This window comes from Erinaceus europaeus, chromosome 18, assembly GCF_950295315.1.
Source record: "Erinaceus europaeus chromosome 18, mEriEur2.1, whole genome shotgun sequence".
NCBI classification, from domain to species: domain Eukaryota; kingdom Metazoa; phylum Chordata; class Mammalia; order Eulipotyphla; family Erinaceidae; genus Erinaceus; species Erinaceus europaeus.
Window position 1 is genome coordinate 60,185,605 of NC_080179.1, and position 13,702 is coordinate 60,199,306.

Consider the following 13,702-nt stretch of genomic DNA (forward strand, 5'->3'; position numbering starts at 1 on the left):
TCTTTGCTATAAATACTTATTTGGTGACTATCTCTGTTTATAGAACTTGAAGCAGGATCATGATGAATGTAAAACTGCCATCTGCAACTTGCATTTTACTGCTGAAACTTAGACTTATATACTCAGATACTGTCTTGATATCCAACTGGATTTATGATATAAACCTGAAATAACCTGTGAAAAAATCACAAACTGCTACCACTCTTAGTCTTCTCCAACTTGTGTTGTAGACTTCTACCTCTGCAATCAACAGTTAGCCACAATGATTCCTGGAAAGAAAGGAAGGAAGGAAGGAAGGAAGGAAAGAAGAAAGAAAGAGAGAAAGGGGATGGAGGATGGAAAGAAGGGATGGGGCAAGGGTAGATAGCATAATGGTTATATAAAGAGACTCTCTTTTCCCGAGGCTCCAAAAAAGGAAGGAAGAGAAACAAACAAACAAACAAAAAGTCAAGTTATGATGTTTCCGTATTTAGTGATTCCTAAAGACTCCCCATGTCATTGAAAATATAACAGATTGGGGCAGAGTGGTGGCACACCTGGTTGAGTGCACAGGTTACAATGCGCATGGATGGGTTCAAGCCCCCAGCCCCCATCTGCAGGGGGAAAGCTTCACAAGCGGTGAAGCAGTGTTGCAGGTGTCTCTGTCTCTTTCTCTCTTCTACCCCCTTTCCTCTCAATTTCTAGCTGTAGCTGTCCAATAAACAAACAAACATAATTTTAAAAATATATAACAAATTCATTTTCATTTTATTATTTACTTTTATTGCCACTAGGATTATACTGGGACTCTGAGCCTGTGTGGCAAATTTATCACACCCACCAGCCATTTCCCTTAATTTATTTATTTATTTATTTATTTATTTATTTATTTATTTATTGCCAGGCAACTTCTATGCTCCAGTTTATTATGGTGGTGTTGGGAATTAAACCCTGGACCTTTGATGCCTCAGGCAGGAAAGATAATTTACATAATTAATATACTATCTTTCCTCAGCCTTTTTCTTTAAAGTAATTTTTTTGTTTGTTCCTTGTTTGTTTTCCCTCCAGGGTTATTGCTGGGTCTCCTTGCCTGCGCTAGGAATCCATTGCTCCCAGAGGCCATTTTTTCCCATTTTGTTGCCTTTGTTATCCTTGTTTTTGTTATTGTCACTGTTCTTACTGCTGTCGTTGTTGGAATGGACAGTGAAATTAAGAGGAGGGGAAGACATACACCCCCACACACACAGAGAGAGAGAGAGGGAGAGAGAGAGAGAGAGAGAGAGACCTGCAGACCAGCTTCACCTCTTGCAAAGTGACCCACTGCAGGTGGGAATCCAGAGGGATGGGGGATCTAAAGGGGATCCTTGTGCTGGTCCTTGTGCTTCACACTATGTGCACTTAACCCGCTGCTCTATTGCCCGGCCCCCTTAAAGTAAGTTTTTAATGTTTTTCCCTTTCCTTTATGTGAGGGCAGAGAGAAAGAAATTGAGTGGGGAGGGGGTGATAGAAAAAAAGAGACACCAGTAGGACTGCTTCACCACTCATGAAGTTTTCTCTCTCCAGGTGGGGAGCAGGGCCTTGAGCCTGGATCATTTCACATGCAATGTGTCTTCAACCAGGAGCCCCACCTGATCCCCTTTTTTAATTTACATTTTGTCTGTAGGGCCCAACTTATTACCCTCCATCTTCCCTACTTCACTTCCTGCTTCTAGATCCCTTTGTTCACTCTGTCTTTTGTTCACATATGGGCATCTGTGCTGTTCCTTGAAAATTCTAAACAAGACCCTGAGGTTTATTCATTGTTCTACCTACTGTACTCATGCCTCTCTTCTTCAGTTATTTCAAATGTTTGTTCACTTTTCTTTTCAATGTCATTTCCTCTACCATTCAGTTGATTATAAACTTGTAAACTATCCCTAAACCTGATTACTACTAATTCTTCTCATTAACCTTTCTTCTCCTCAGCACTTTCTATATTCTAATGCAATAATAATTTCTTGGCTATTTTAAAATGGTTTACCCAGTGAGTGGAAACCTCATAAAGGCAAAGATTTTTCTTTTGTGGTCATGGCAAAAATTAAATATATATCACATATAATGATAAATTAATAAATGCTTATATAAAACTCTAATAAGGCTATATACACAATTCCAAATTGGAATTTTTGCTACCCATACTTGTGACAGACATATTTACCATCATTAGATCAGTGTTAATGCTTTGATAATCCAACATGGTTTCTTTTATCCTTTCATATTTGATTTTATAGGACAAAGAGATATTGAGAAAAGAGGCGAGATATAAAGGGAGAGAGAAAGACACCTGCAGACAAGCTTCACTGCTTGTGAGGCATACCCCCTGCAGGTGGGGAGCAGGGACTCAAACCTGGGTCCATGTGCACGGTAACATGTACACTCAACTAGATGCACCACTGTCTGGCCCTAAAATAAGTTTCTACTTGAATTATATGAAGATAATGGAAATTCAAGGTAGTAGACTTTGTATGTTACATTTATGATTCTTCATAATTATATTCTTGAGTAAATATTACTAAGCTATCATGAAAGTAACTCATACAAGTTTTTGAGAAATACTTTGAAACACTGTAAATTTTTCAATAAAAGCAGTCTTTTAATAATATATTATGCAGGTCAATTGTGATATTACACCGAGTCTCTGATGACCCCAAGAAAAACTGGACACTCAACACCAAGGATTGCGTGACAGAGACATGTTGGTGAAGAGTGTTGCATGCAGACGTATACCATTGGGAGATATGAAATAATACATGTGACAATGTTTGTCTTATAAATCATCATTTACCTCAATAAAGTAAGCTTAAAATAATACATTTCAAATTCCTACATTAACAAAAAAAATTGGACAGGTGATTCAGGAAAGAAATTTGATTTGAGAATTTTCTTTCACTAAAATGCCATACAATGTCTTAGCATTCAGGTTTCTATGGACGTACATCACGACTGGACACCCCTTCCAGAAAATAAATCTAGTCACCATTTTTATTCTGTGATGGTAGAAACAAGTCACTAGAAACTGAACAATTTGTTAACCAATTAGATTTATGCAGGGAGGCCTGTTCCATTTTATGAAGCAAACTTTTTACACTTCTGTATCAATACAGAAAATCTATAACTTATCTTCTTTAATTCCACATACAGGCACAAGGACCATATCCCATCCCATTCACCATTATGAAAGAAATGATGAAAGTTTGCATCTTACCTGTGGGTTGCATTCTCTTTTGATAAATTCGGATTCCTCGAGCATTTTCCATTTTCATTAATGAATGAGTATCAGTGCCATTAAATCGATTTATCTTTATGATATTTGAGTTATCAGAACTGGTTGCATATAAATAGTCTTCAAAAACAGCTATACCATAAAGATGTCTGACCTGTAAAGAGAAGAAAAAATATTTGATTTTTAATTATGTTGAAAGCAACATAATTAACTATAACTATTACCACTGTAAAAATACTTTGAATAGCAATGCAGAAATTGCTCTTTCGCATAGTGGAGTAATCACCATGATATTATCATTGATTTTTTTCCTCAAACAATCACATATTCACCAATTTGCAATATTCATATGGGAATAAAATAATTTTATTCTGTGATAGTTAATAAAATAGATACAAATGACTGGGACATAATTTTTTCATGTTTCACTAGGAAAGCATCTTCAGCAGTTACATTTTAATGATTTATAAGAGCCAAACTTTTAAGCATGTACAATAATATGCTTATGGCATTATTATATAAAATTTGAGTTACTCTAAAGGCTGTCTTTTCTTTTTTTTATTTAATTTTTTTATTTATAAAAAGGAAACATTGACTAAACCATAGGATAAGAGGATACAACTTCACACAATTCCCACCACCAGAACTCTGTATCCCATCCCCTCCCCTGATAGCTTTACTATTCTTTAATCTTCTGGGAGTATGGACCTAAGGTCATTGTGGGATGCAGGAGATGGAAGGTCTGGCTTCTGTAATTGCTTCTCTGCTGAACATGGGCGTTGACAGGCCAATCCAATGCCTCTCTCTTTCCCTAGTGGGGAAGGGTTCTGGGGAACGAGAGCTCTAAGACATATTGGTGGGGTTGTCTGTCCAAAGCTGTCTTTTCATATAGTCATAGATATGACTGATCTGTAAAATTATGAATGAGAAATATCTTTTATAATGTCACATAAGTTTCAATCTTATTTTTATTAAAAGTTATCTGTAGACTACTATTGCCCCAGCATGGAAAACAATGTGTAACAAAATAACACATTTTGTCTGATTTAAATGAGGTGTTAACATTAATGAAAGAAGTGTATCATTTCTCAAGTCTATTTATAATGTATATATATATATATATATATATATTTTTTTTTTTTTTTTTGCTTTGAGATTAAACATGTTTGTTGTTAATCATGACACAAATTGGGTCATTCACCCCCTCCTCTTTGGCACAAGTATTAGGTATTATCAGTAGCAACAAAGTTAAGTTCATGGAAATTTACCAGAAAAGCAGAGGAAGAATGACTATTAATTTCATTATGGCAAAGGCATATGCTAAGCACATTGCATTTAGACAATCATTGTTTTAGTTTAAATTACTGTTGTCCAGGGTATTATGGAACTGTCAACTGATTCGTTGTAAAGATTTTGATAGTGGGGGCCAGGTGGCGGTGCATGTTACAAAATGCAAGGACCCTTGTTCCAGACCCTGGTACCCACCTGCAGGGGGAAAGCTTTGTGAGTGGTGAAGCACAGCTGCACGTGTCTCTCTGTCTCTCTGTATCTCTGTCTCTCTGCCCCTCTATCTTCCCCTTTCCCTCTCAATTTCTGACTGTCTCTATCCAATAAATAAATAAAGATAATAAAAATAAATTTAAAAGAATTTGATAAAAAAGCATCTGAAGCTATTTGCTGCCATTATATTTCACTTTTAGAGTATATCTAGTATAGAATTCTAGTTAAGAGAATTTGTGAAGGTGTATGGTTCGGAACGATGATTTTTTTTTTTAATAGAACAAAATCATGACATCTTTTTAATTAGGAAAACTTCTCAATTCTGTAATTTAAGCAAAAGGACTTGATTGGTTATCTTCCTAGAATACATGACATATCAGGGCCAGGCAATGAAGCACCTGGTTAAGCGCTCACATTACAGTGCTCAAGGATCCAGGTTCAAGCCCCCAGTCCCCACCTGCAGGGGAAAGTTTCATAAGTGGTGAAGCAGGGCTGCAGGTGTCTATCTTTCTCCCTCTCTATCTCCCCATCCCCTCTCAATTTCTCCCTGACTCTGTCCAATAATAAATTTAAAAAACATTTTTTAAAAAAACTAACAATTTCTTTTAAAAAAAGAATACATGACTTATCAATTTGATTTCTTCTCAAAAGAAACATGACTAAAACAAAACTGGTTTATCCTGTTGTCTAGTGATCATATTTCATTTATTTATAGCTAGATTAGAAATAAAATGTTGATTTAACAAAGAGAATGGCTTTATGCTAAAACTCAAATAATCATTTTTTGTTAATATTATTTCTCAGTAAGGTATGTCTGTGACTGTGAAATGAGGTGAAGGTATGTTTTTCACTAGTATTATTGCTAGCATAGTTGGCATATACTAAATATACATAGGATCCAATTTGGGCTAAAGCAACATGTTTTTCCATAGAAATTAGAAGCCTGGTGACCTTTTTCATTGCCAGTAACCCCCTACATATATTATTTAAATTTGGGGGTTCCTGCATCTGGGAGTTTATGGTGATGACATCATCATATTATTTTTCTATATGACTGTCAATCTACTTGTTAGGAGAGAAACAATGGCTACGTATAGAATAATTGGTCAGGGTAGATAATGTGTTCACTCTGGAGGGAGGCTGGGTCGACATACTCTGCCACTAGAGGAAGACTGGTCCTGAAATGAGTGCAGCCTAGAAGGTTCCTAGCTATGATCATGGAATGTGAGCTCAGACTGACAGGATACAGAGGTTACACAGGCTCCCACACTAAACATGAATAGAAATGGGTCCAAGGTCAGATTGATGGGGTTTATAGTTAATGGTATTTACATACTTCCCCCATATTTGAGAGCTCCTCTCTTCCCTGATCCAGCTTTCTAGTCCTATCCTCAACTCTTGACACCATATTCCCAGAAAATACTCCCAGCCCAACTGCATAGCTGTTGGGCTCAGGCAAAAATTAGCAAAGTCATGGGCCCCATGGAATATAACTAAAATAGACTTTCTAGGTCCTTCCAACATTAAGACCTCAAATTTCATCTGGTATACCTGTACCTTTAGGCTTCTGATTATTAAACAAATTGTTCTGCATTATATCTTAATGCTTTTCACCCACTAAGTTGCAAACACTACCAAGACGCTACCTGACATCCCTGGGCAGACCACTTTAACAATGTACCCTGGAACCCTACCTCGCTAGAGCCCTACCCCTCTAGGGAAACAGGCTGGGGGTATGGGATAGACCTGTTGATGCCGATGTCCAGTGGAGAAGCAAATACAGAATTCAGACCTTCTACCTTCTGCACCCCATAAAGATTTTTGGGCTATACTCCCAGAGGGATAAAGAATAGGGAAACTTCCAATGGAGAGGAGATGATATAGACTCTGGTGGTGTGCTCAGTGGCGGTGCACCTGGCTGAGCGCAGTTAGAGTGCACAAGGACCTGGGTTCGAGCCCCTTGTCCCCACCTGCAGGGGGAAAGCAGTGTTGCAGGTGACTCTGTCTCTTCCCCTCTCTATTACCCCCACCCCTCTTGATTTCTGGCTGTATCTATTCAATAAATAAAGATAATTTTTTAAAAACTTTAAAAAACAAGAACTCTGGTGGTGGGAATTGTATGGAATTATACTTCTTTTATACCACAATTTCATCAATCATCATTAAGTAATAAAAATTATAACAAAAAGAAAGTGTGTTCACAAAAGAAGTTAAATTGTACTCTCTGCTTCCTTGCCTTTCATCTGAGAACATATTTCTGATAAGTTAAGTACACTGACACTCATCTCATTAACTAACCCTAACAGAGGTAGGAAGAAAGAACATTCTGTCTACAACTAAAATAATTCTGAAATCCTATTGTTGCTGGATTGCTGAGTACCAGACAAAGCCTATGTTTTTGGAAGCAGCATAATAAAGACAACAGAAACGGGGCATAGAACATTAAAAACTTTAAATATTAAAAAAAAAGCTTCTGAAAGTAATGAGGGAAAGATATCTGAATTCCTGATCTTCGCTTCAAGATTTAAAGTTAAATTACATTTTTAAAAAAGGTATAGAGATTAGAAGCTCTAAATATTAGATTTAAGAGTCTACTGAAGAAATCAAGGTTTCAGTTTTAAATATGTCCTTTTTCCTCCCCCCTAAACACACAATGGAGAAAAAATTGGTGACATATGTCTTTCCTTTTCTCCTTTTGTCATTCTCTTTCTTTCTTTTTTATTATGATTATTTATTTATTGGATAGAGACAGCCAGAAACCAAGAGGGATAGGGAGAAATAGAGGGAAGGAGATAGATGATAGATAGATGATAGATAGATAGATAGATAGATGATAGATAGATAGATAGATAGATAGATAGATAGATAGATAGATAGATACAGCCCTACTTCACCACTTGTGAAGCTTTCCCCCTGCAGGTGGGGACCAGGGGCTTGACCAGGTCCTTGTGCACTGTAACATGTGCACTCAACCAGGTGTGCCACCACCGTAGTGAATCCCAGAGACAACAACAAAAAAGAAGTAATAAGTTGATGAAGACAATGAAGGTAAAAGAAAAATAAATGAACTCACTATTAATAATGGACACTTTAATTTTTTTTAAATATTTATTTTATTTATTTATTCCCTTTTGTTGCCCTTGTTGTTTTTTTATTGTTGTAGTTATTATTGTTGTTGTCGTTGTTGGATAGGACAGAGAGAAATGGAGAGAGGAGGGGAAGACAGAGAGGAGGAGAGAAAGAAAGACACCTGCAGACCTGCTTCACCATTTGTGAAGTGACCCCCTGCATGTGGGGAGCCGGGGTTCGAACCGGGATCCTTATGCCGGTCCTTGTGCTTTGCGCCACTTTAATTTTTTTTAACTACATAGCTCAGTGTATTTATTTATAAATTAAGGAAGAATGAAGAAATTATTCCATGTTAGGAATATGAAAATCAGGGAAAATAACTTTAAAAAAGACAATTACAGGATCTTCTCGCACTGCGAAAATAAAAAGGCAAAGAGATTTTCTGTATCTAACTCTACAGAATAAGAATTTCACATCAACTTCATCTGATCAGTGAAGTGAAGTTGAATTTGAAAAGTAAATGAGTGAATAAAATACATTTACACTGAAGGGTTTCCTTTAGGTATTTATCAGTGCTATTTGCAAAAACCTGAAATTCACCAAGAGGAAAAAAATGTATCACAGATGAGAAACGTTTGACCTTTGTAGTTAAAATCTATATTCTAGGTCAAATCTCATTCTAGGAGGTATTTGAATATATCAAAAGACAAAAATTAATCCAAGTATCAAAATAATAAAGAAACTTTTTTGAGAAGACAGTTGCTTTTATTTGCAAACTATCCTCAATGCCACCCAGGGCAGAGGGTTCTTCAGTTCCTTATGAATGAATAGTTAAAATCAGTTGTTAATCATAACATCTGTCCTATTCTAATGCTTTCTTTCTAACCAAAACAACATCTTTACTTTTGTTTTCTTGCTTATTTCACTTTTGTTTATTTTGTATCTTCTTTTGATGGAAATATCCTAATATCAAATGCACTATGAAAAAGAACATTCTCCCACATAGAAACTACATTACAATTCTTACTACTCACTGCAGTTTGACTGTATAAGATACCGAGGCATGGTGATTTGGGATTTTCTTCCTAGTATGATAGCATTTACTGTATTGTCTTAGCTGCATTTCCCAGCAAAATTGCACTTACTTGTCTGCCTTGAATAATAGTATATCTGTTTTTTCCTTGATAGTCCACTACTTCCACATAGTCCAAGTAAACATCTACCCAGTAAACCAGTTTGTTGACTAGGTCTAGTGCCAGTGCAGCTGGCTGCTCTGTCTTTGAATCAATTATCCTTGTTCTGTTCATCCCATCCATGTCACATCGCTCCACTTTGGCCACATTCCCGTAGTCAGTAAAGAAAAGTTTTCTGTTGAAAGAAAACTAAATGTTAAAATGGAAGGGATGGGGGAGGAGGCATATTCAATAAAACCATCTGTAAAAACCAGAACTTTTCTCTCTAATTTATTTCATTGGTTACATCTGCTTGCATCCCATAACCATTTCCATATAATATCACTCAGAAGCAGAGAAATCTGCTAATGAATATTGCACGGCATAAGAGAGCAGGTTAACCAGCAACTGTAAAGTTTCCCCAAAATGGATGATTATGGCGGGTTTACTTTTGCATTAAGGGAAATGTTTCTTTAAGCTTCATAGAGCAGATACACATACACCAAGCAGAAGAGTACAGCCCCTTTATTGCAAGCTGCGGAATTAAGCCAAGTCACCAGGACACCACACGTGAACTATCAGACTTTATTGTCAACCTGCTTTTCAAATGCTTTGCTAATGTCTGTCCCCATATAAAAGCTATTATGTGGATCCCAGTGAAATGCTGAGTAGTAGAGGATAGCAAACCTGGAATGGAATTAAGCAGACGGAAAAATCAAATGTGCTGTTTGTAGCAATGAAAATAAAATATAAATAATCCCCCTGAAAGCAATTTTAAATTCTCCCTAATATTCCCAAATCACAAAATTTCAGAAAGAAAATCAGGTCCCTTCTCTTTGTTCTCGCTTTATAGATCTGTGAGACAGCAAATCTTTTCATGCTGGATTAAGAGTGTCTGTCAAAGGTTTAAATACCTCTAGCACTCGAGTGTTTGACATTTGATTAGTATTCACTATGTTTAGTAAACACAAATCAATTTCAATTAACTTGACAATATTTTAACGAGATTACCTACTCATGAGAGTAAATTACATTTGTAAATAGAAGACCATCTTGTCCTCACTTAAATGAGATCTCAAGAATAATCTAATTTGCAGTGATTGAGCAATATTAAGATTATCAAGAGTACAGAATATTTGATTTTACAAACTTGGTGAATTAGTTTCTAGCTACTTTTCTCAACATTCTTTCATTATCTAACAGTATGGGGGTAACTTTCAAGCTGAAAATTATTTAAACTTTAATTTGGTTCCCTTTTTCTTTGCTGTGGGAATCTTTAATTTTTAATTATTAATACTGCTTTGTGACAGCATGAACCAGAATTTATTAATAGTATATATCTCCCCCTTCAAAATGTTCTTGAAAGATCTATTTATCACAATAAGTTAAAATTATATTTTTCAAGTGACATATCATCCAGACAAAGAGATTTCTATTCTGGCAAAAAACAAAAAAAGACCATATGATGTTCTATCTTATTGTCCTGCTACATTCACATACCTCTGTTCCTATGCAAGTTCTCTCTTCCCCGAACACATACATACATTCACATTTCACTCTTTCTCTTTCTCTTTCCATCTTGCACCTCCTCTTTCCATACTTGAAAGTTTTATTATCATCACCAGGTAAGTCACTATATAGTTAAGTAACTATTTTTTTTTCTCTTTGCTCTAAAACATTGCCCACTATTCCTGTTATGTAGACATCTTTCCCATTCCATATCAAAGTCTCTTTACTTTCATGGTTTCCTTTGCTGACTGATCTACTTCACGGAGATGAAACAATACTGATGTGCAGGCGGCTTGATTTTCAGGATAGGGAGTTTTAGGTTCAGAAACACTGATATCTTGGATATTGACGGGAAGCATGTGATCACTACTGTTGGTAGGAAGTTGAAGAGAAAGGATAAGCCTGGTATAAGGTCTTGTATGAAAACATGTTAAGACAAGTTAATTTGATATTAAAAGGTAAAAAGAGGCTTTTCTTCTTTAACTTTAGGATTCTCAGTTATTGAGCATTTCTTCTTACCAAGAACCAAGTATGCTTTGCTGTTTCTAGTTCAGAGGGTCCCCGTGTAGCATTCTGTCTGCAGAACTCATGGTAGATGGTAGAGATCATTCCCAAACCTGTCCTGTAGCCCATTCCCTTCAGATTGTAATATTGATACTTTTTTTTAATTTCCCTGCTGTTTCTGATGCATCAATTATGTTTTATATTCTCAGGCACAGAGATATTAAATTGAGATCACTGTTCACTTGTTTTCCATTTGCTTCCTGAATATCTGTTCAATTCCCACTAACACAAAAATTAAGCAAAAATAAAATTCTCTCTACCATCTTATCTTTAACATAAGTTAAACTAGTAGTTCAAGAAAGAGAGAAACACTTCTTTTAAACTTCAATTTTTCATCCAGTTCACTATTCATATAACTCAGCGACTGTAGTAAATGTGACCTTGTCACTCTGGCTTCTCTATCCATCAGATATTAAAAACAGACTTTATTTGTCATCATTATTGATTGCACGAATACACCTACTTTTATTATGAACACCTAAATTTTATATAGATGAAGATAGTAAGAAGCTCTGAGTACTGTTGGTAAATTTACCTAGCATAAATCGAAAGTCACAAAGGAAGGCCTTACAGTGACAGAGTATGCTGTTTGCTATGTTATCACTAGAATCATTTCTGCACTTTTAAAATTTGTATTAGTGATTTAATAATGATTAACAAGAATGTAAGGTAACAGGGGTATAATTCTATACAGTTCCCACCACTATAGTTCTGTGTCCCATCCCTCCATTAGCAAAACAATTGCTACCGATATCGACATCCTTTAACTTTTTTGTTGTTGTTATTTTTTGTTTTTCTACCAGGGTTATTGCTGGGGCTTGGTGCCTGTCCTATGAATCCATGGCTCTTGGTGGACATTATTTTCTTCCTTTCTTCTCCTCTTCCTTTTCCTTCTCCTTCTTCTTTCCTTCTCCTTCTTCTTTCCTTCTCCTTCTTCTTTCCTTCTCCTTCTTCTTTCCTTCTCCTTCTTCTCTTCTCTCTTCTTCTTTCCTTCTCCTTTTTCTTTTCCTCTCCTTCTCCTCCCCAGCCTCCGGATGTTCTTCTCCTTCTCCTTCTTCTCCTTCTACACAGCCTCCAAATGTTTTTTTTTTTCTTCTAACAAAAATAGAACTTTTTGTCAGTGATATTCATTTTAAATGATGTTTTTCTACTTTAATCCAAGAGTACAGTAAGAAATTAAAACTTATTAGAATTTTTCAACTTCTGTTAACTGTGTGGTCACCATTCTAAACTAATATCTGTAGTTTAATGATGAAATCAGAGTCCTCACAGTGAAATTTACTGTGTAAAGATGAGGTTATACAATATCATTTCGATTAGAGATTAGAGAGGGGAATGAGACATAAAACTAGGGGTATATACAAATCTTAAAAAAAATTAGGGTCGGGAGTCGGGCTGTAGCGCAGCGGGTTAAGCGAAGGTGGTGCAAAGCACAAGGACCGGCATAAGGATCCCGGTTTGAACCCCGGCTCCCCACCTGCAGGGGAGTCGCTTCACAGGCGGTGAAGCAGGTCTGCAGGTATCTATCTTTCTCTCCTCCTCTCTGTCTTCCCCTCCTCTCTCCATTTCTCTCTGTCCTATCCAACAACGACAACAACAATAATAACTACAACAATAAAACAACAAGAAAACAACAAGGGCAACAAAAGGGAATAAATAAATAAAATAAATATTAAAAAAATTAGGGTCTAGTAAATTTTCTTTTCATTAACTGTGTGAATAATAATAGTGCATTACTTATGTTTCAGAAAATGCTGTGCATTTCCTTTAGCAAGGATTACATTATCAGATTTATTTTGCAGTACTTAATTTTTTTTGTAGTATTATTAGATAGTATCAATTTAAGACAACTTTATTTTTTTGTGCACATAACATTGAGAAGAAAAATTCTTTGTGCACGTAACATTGACTGAGAAGGCAAGTTTCCACATTATTTATAGTAGCTAAAGTTCATTTAGAATTAAAGTAGGAATACTGCATAGTTAGCAGTGCATTTTAAAATGCAATTGCAAATCTGAAAAATGTAATGAGATTTTGGAGTAAGAAGTTTTAATTTAAATTCTATCTGTAGCTTCAACTTAATGAGTGTGGTTGATAAACAATTAATCTATTTTCTCTGTATGCCAAGACAGTTTAGGACAGTTATTTATTGATTTTCACTTGTTTGGGGTTTTTGCTTTCATTGTTTGAAAAATCTCTCTCGAACTGGGTTCAGTTCATACATAAACACACTGAAATTAAAGTTGACGTATAGACTCCTGGTTCCAGCTTGATACTGTATATTTTGAAAACATTATCATTGAATCATCCCTCCAAAAGTGTACAAGTATTAGAGATATCAGTCAATGTGGTGACCTTCCCAACATTCTTAGTTATTTTAACCTCCCCCACACACAACTAGTGTTTTGTGAAGATCAGTACCATCCTCCCCATGCCTATATACAGATAATTTGACCACGAAGGAGCATGTGAAGCAAATGAAACAAAAATCAGATACTGAACCAAATCTCGCTAGGACCTTTTCTTGTTGTAGTTATTATTGTTGTCGTCGTTGTTGGATAGGACAGAGAGAAATGGAGAGAGGAGGGGAAGACAGAGAGGGGGAGAGAAAGACAGACACCTGCAGACCTGCTTCACCGCCTGTGAA

At 36.1% G+C, this 13,702-nt stretch overlaps 1 protein-coding gene across 1 annotated transcript in view; it reads right to left on the minus strand.

Moving 5' to 3' along the window:
* The window catches only part of LRP1B (LDL receptor related protein 1B), a 1,816,831-nt gene that overhangs the window by 831,901 nt on the left and 971,228 nt on the right, over positions 1–13,702 (minus strand). The window contains exons 8-9 of the mRNA XM_060178059.1: positions 8,956–9,178; positions 3,224–3,395 (exon numbers count right to left, since the gene is read on the minus strand). Coding sequence (XP_060034042.1) covers positions 3,224–3,395; positions 8,956–9,178 — 395 coding nt within the window. The remainder of the gene's footprint in view (positions 1–3,223; positions 3,396–8,955; positions 9,179–13,702) is intronic.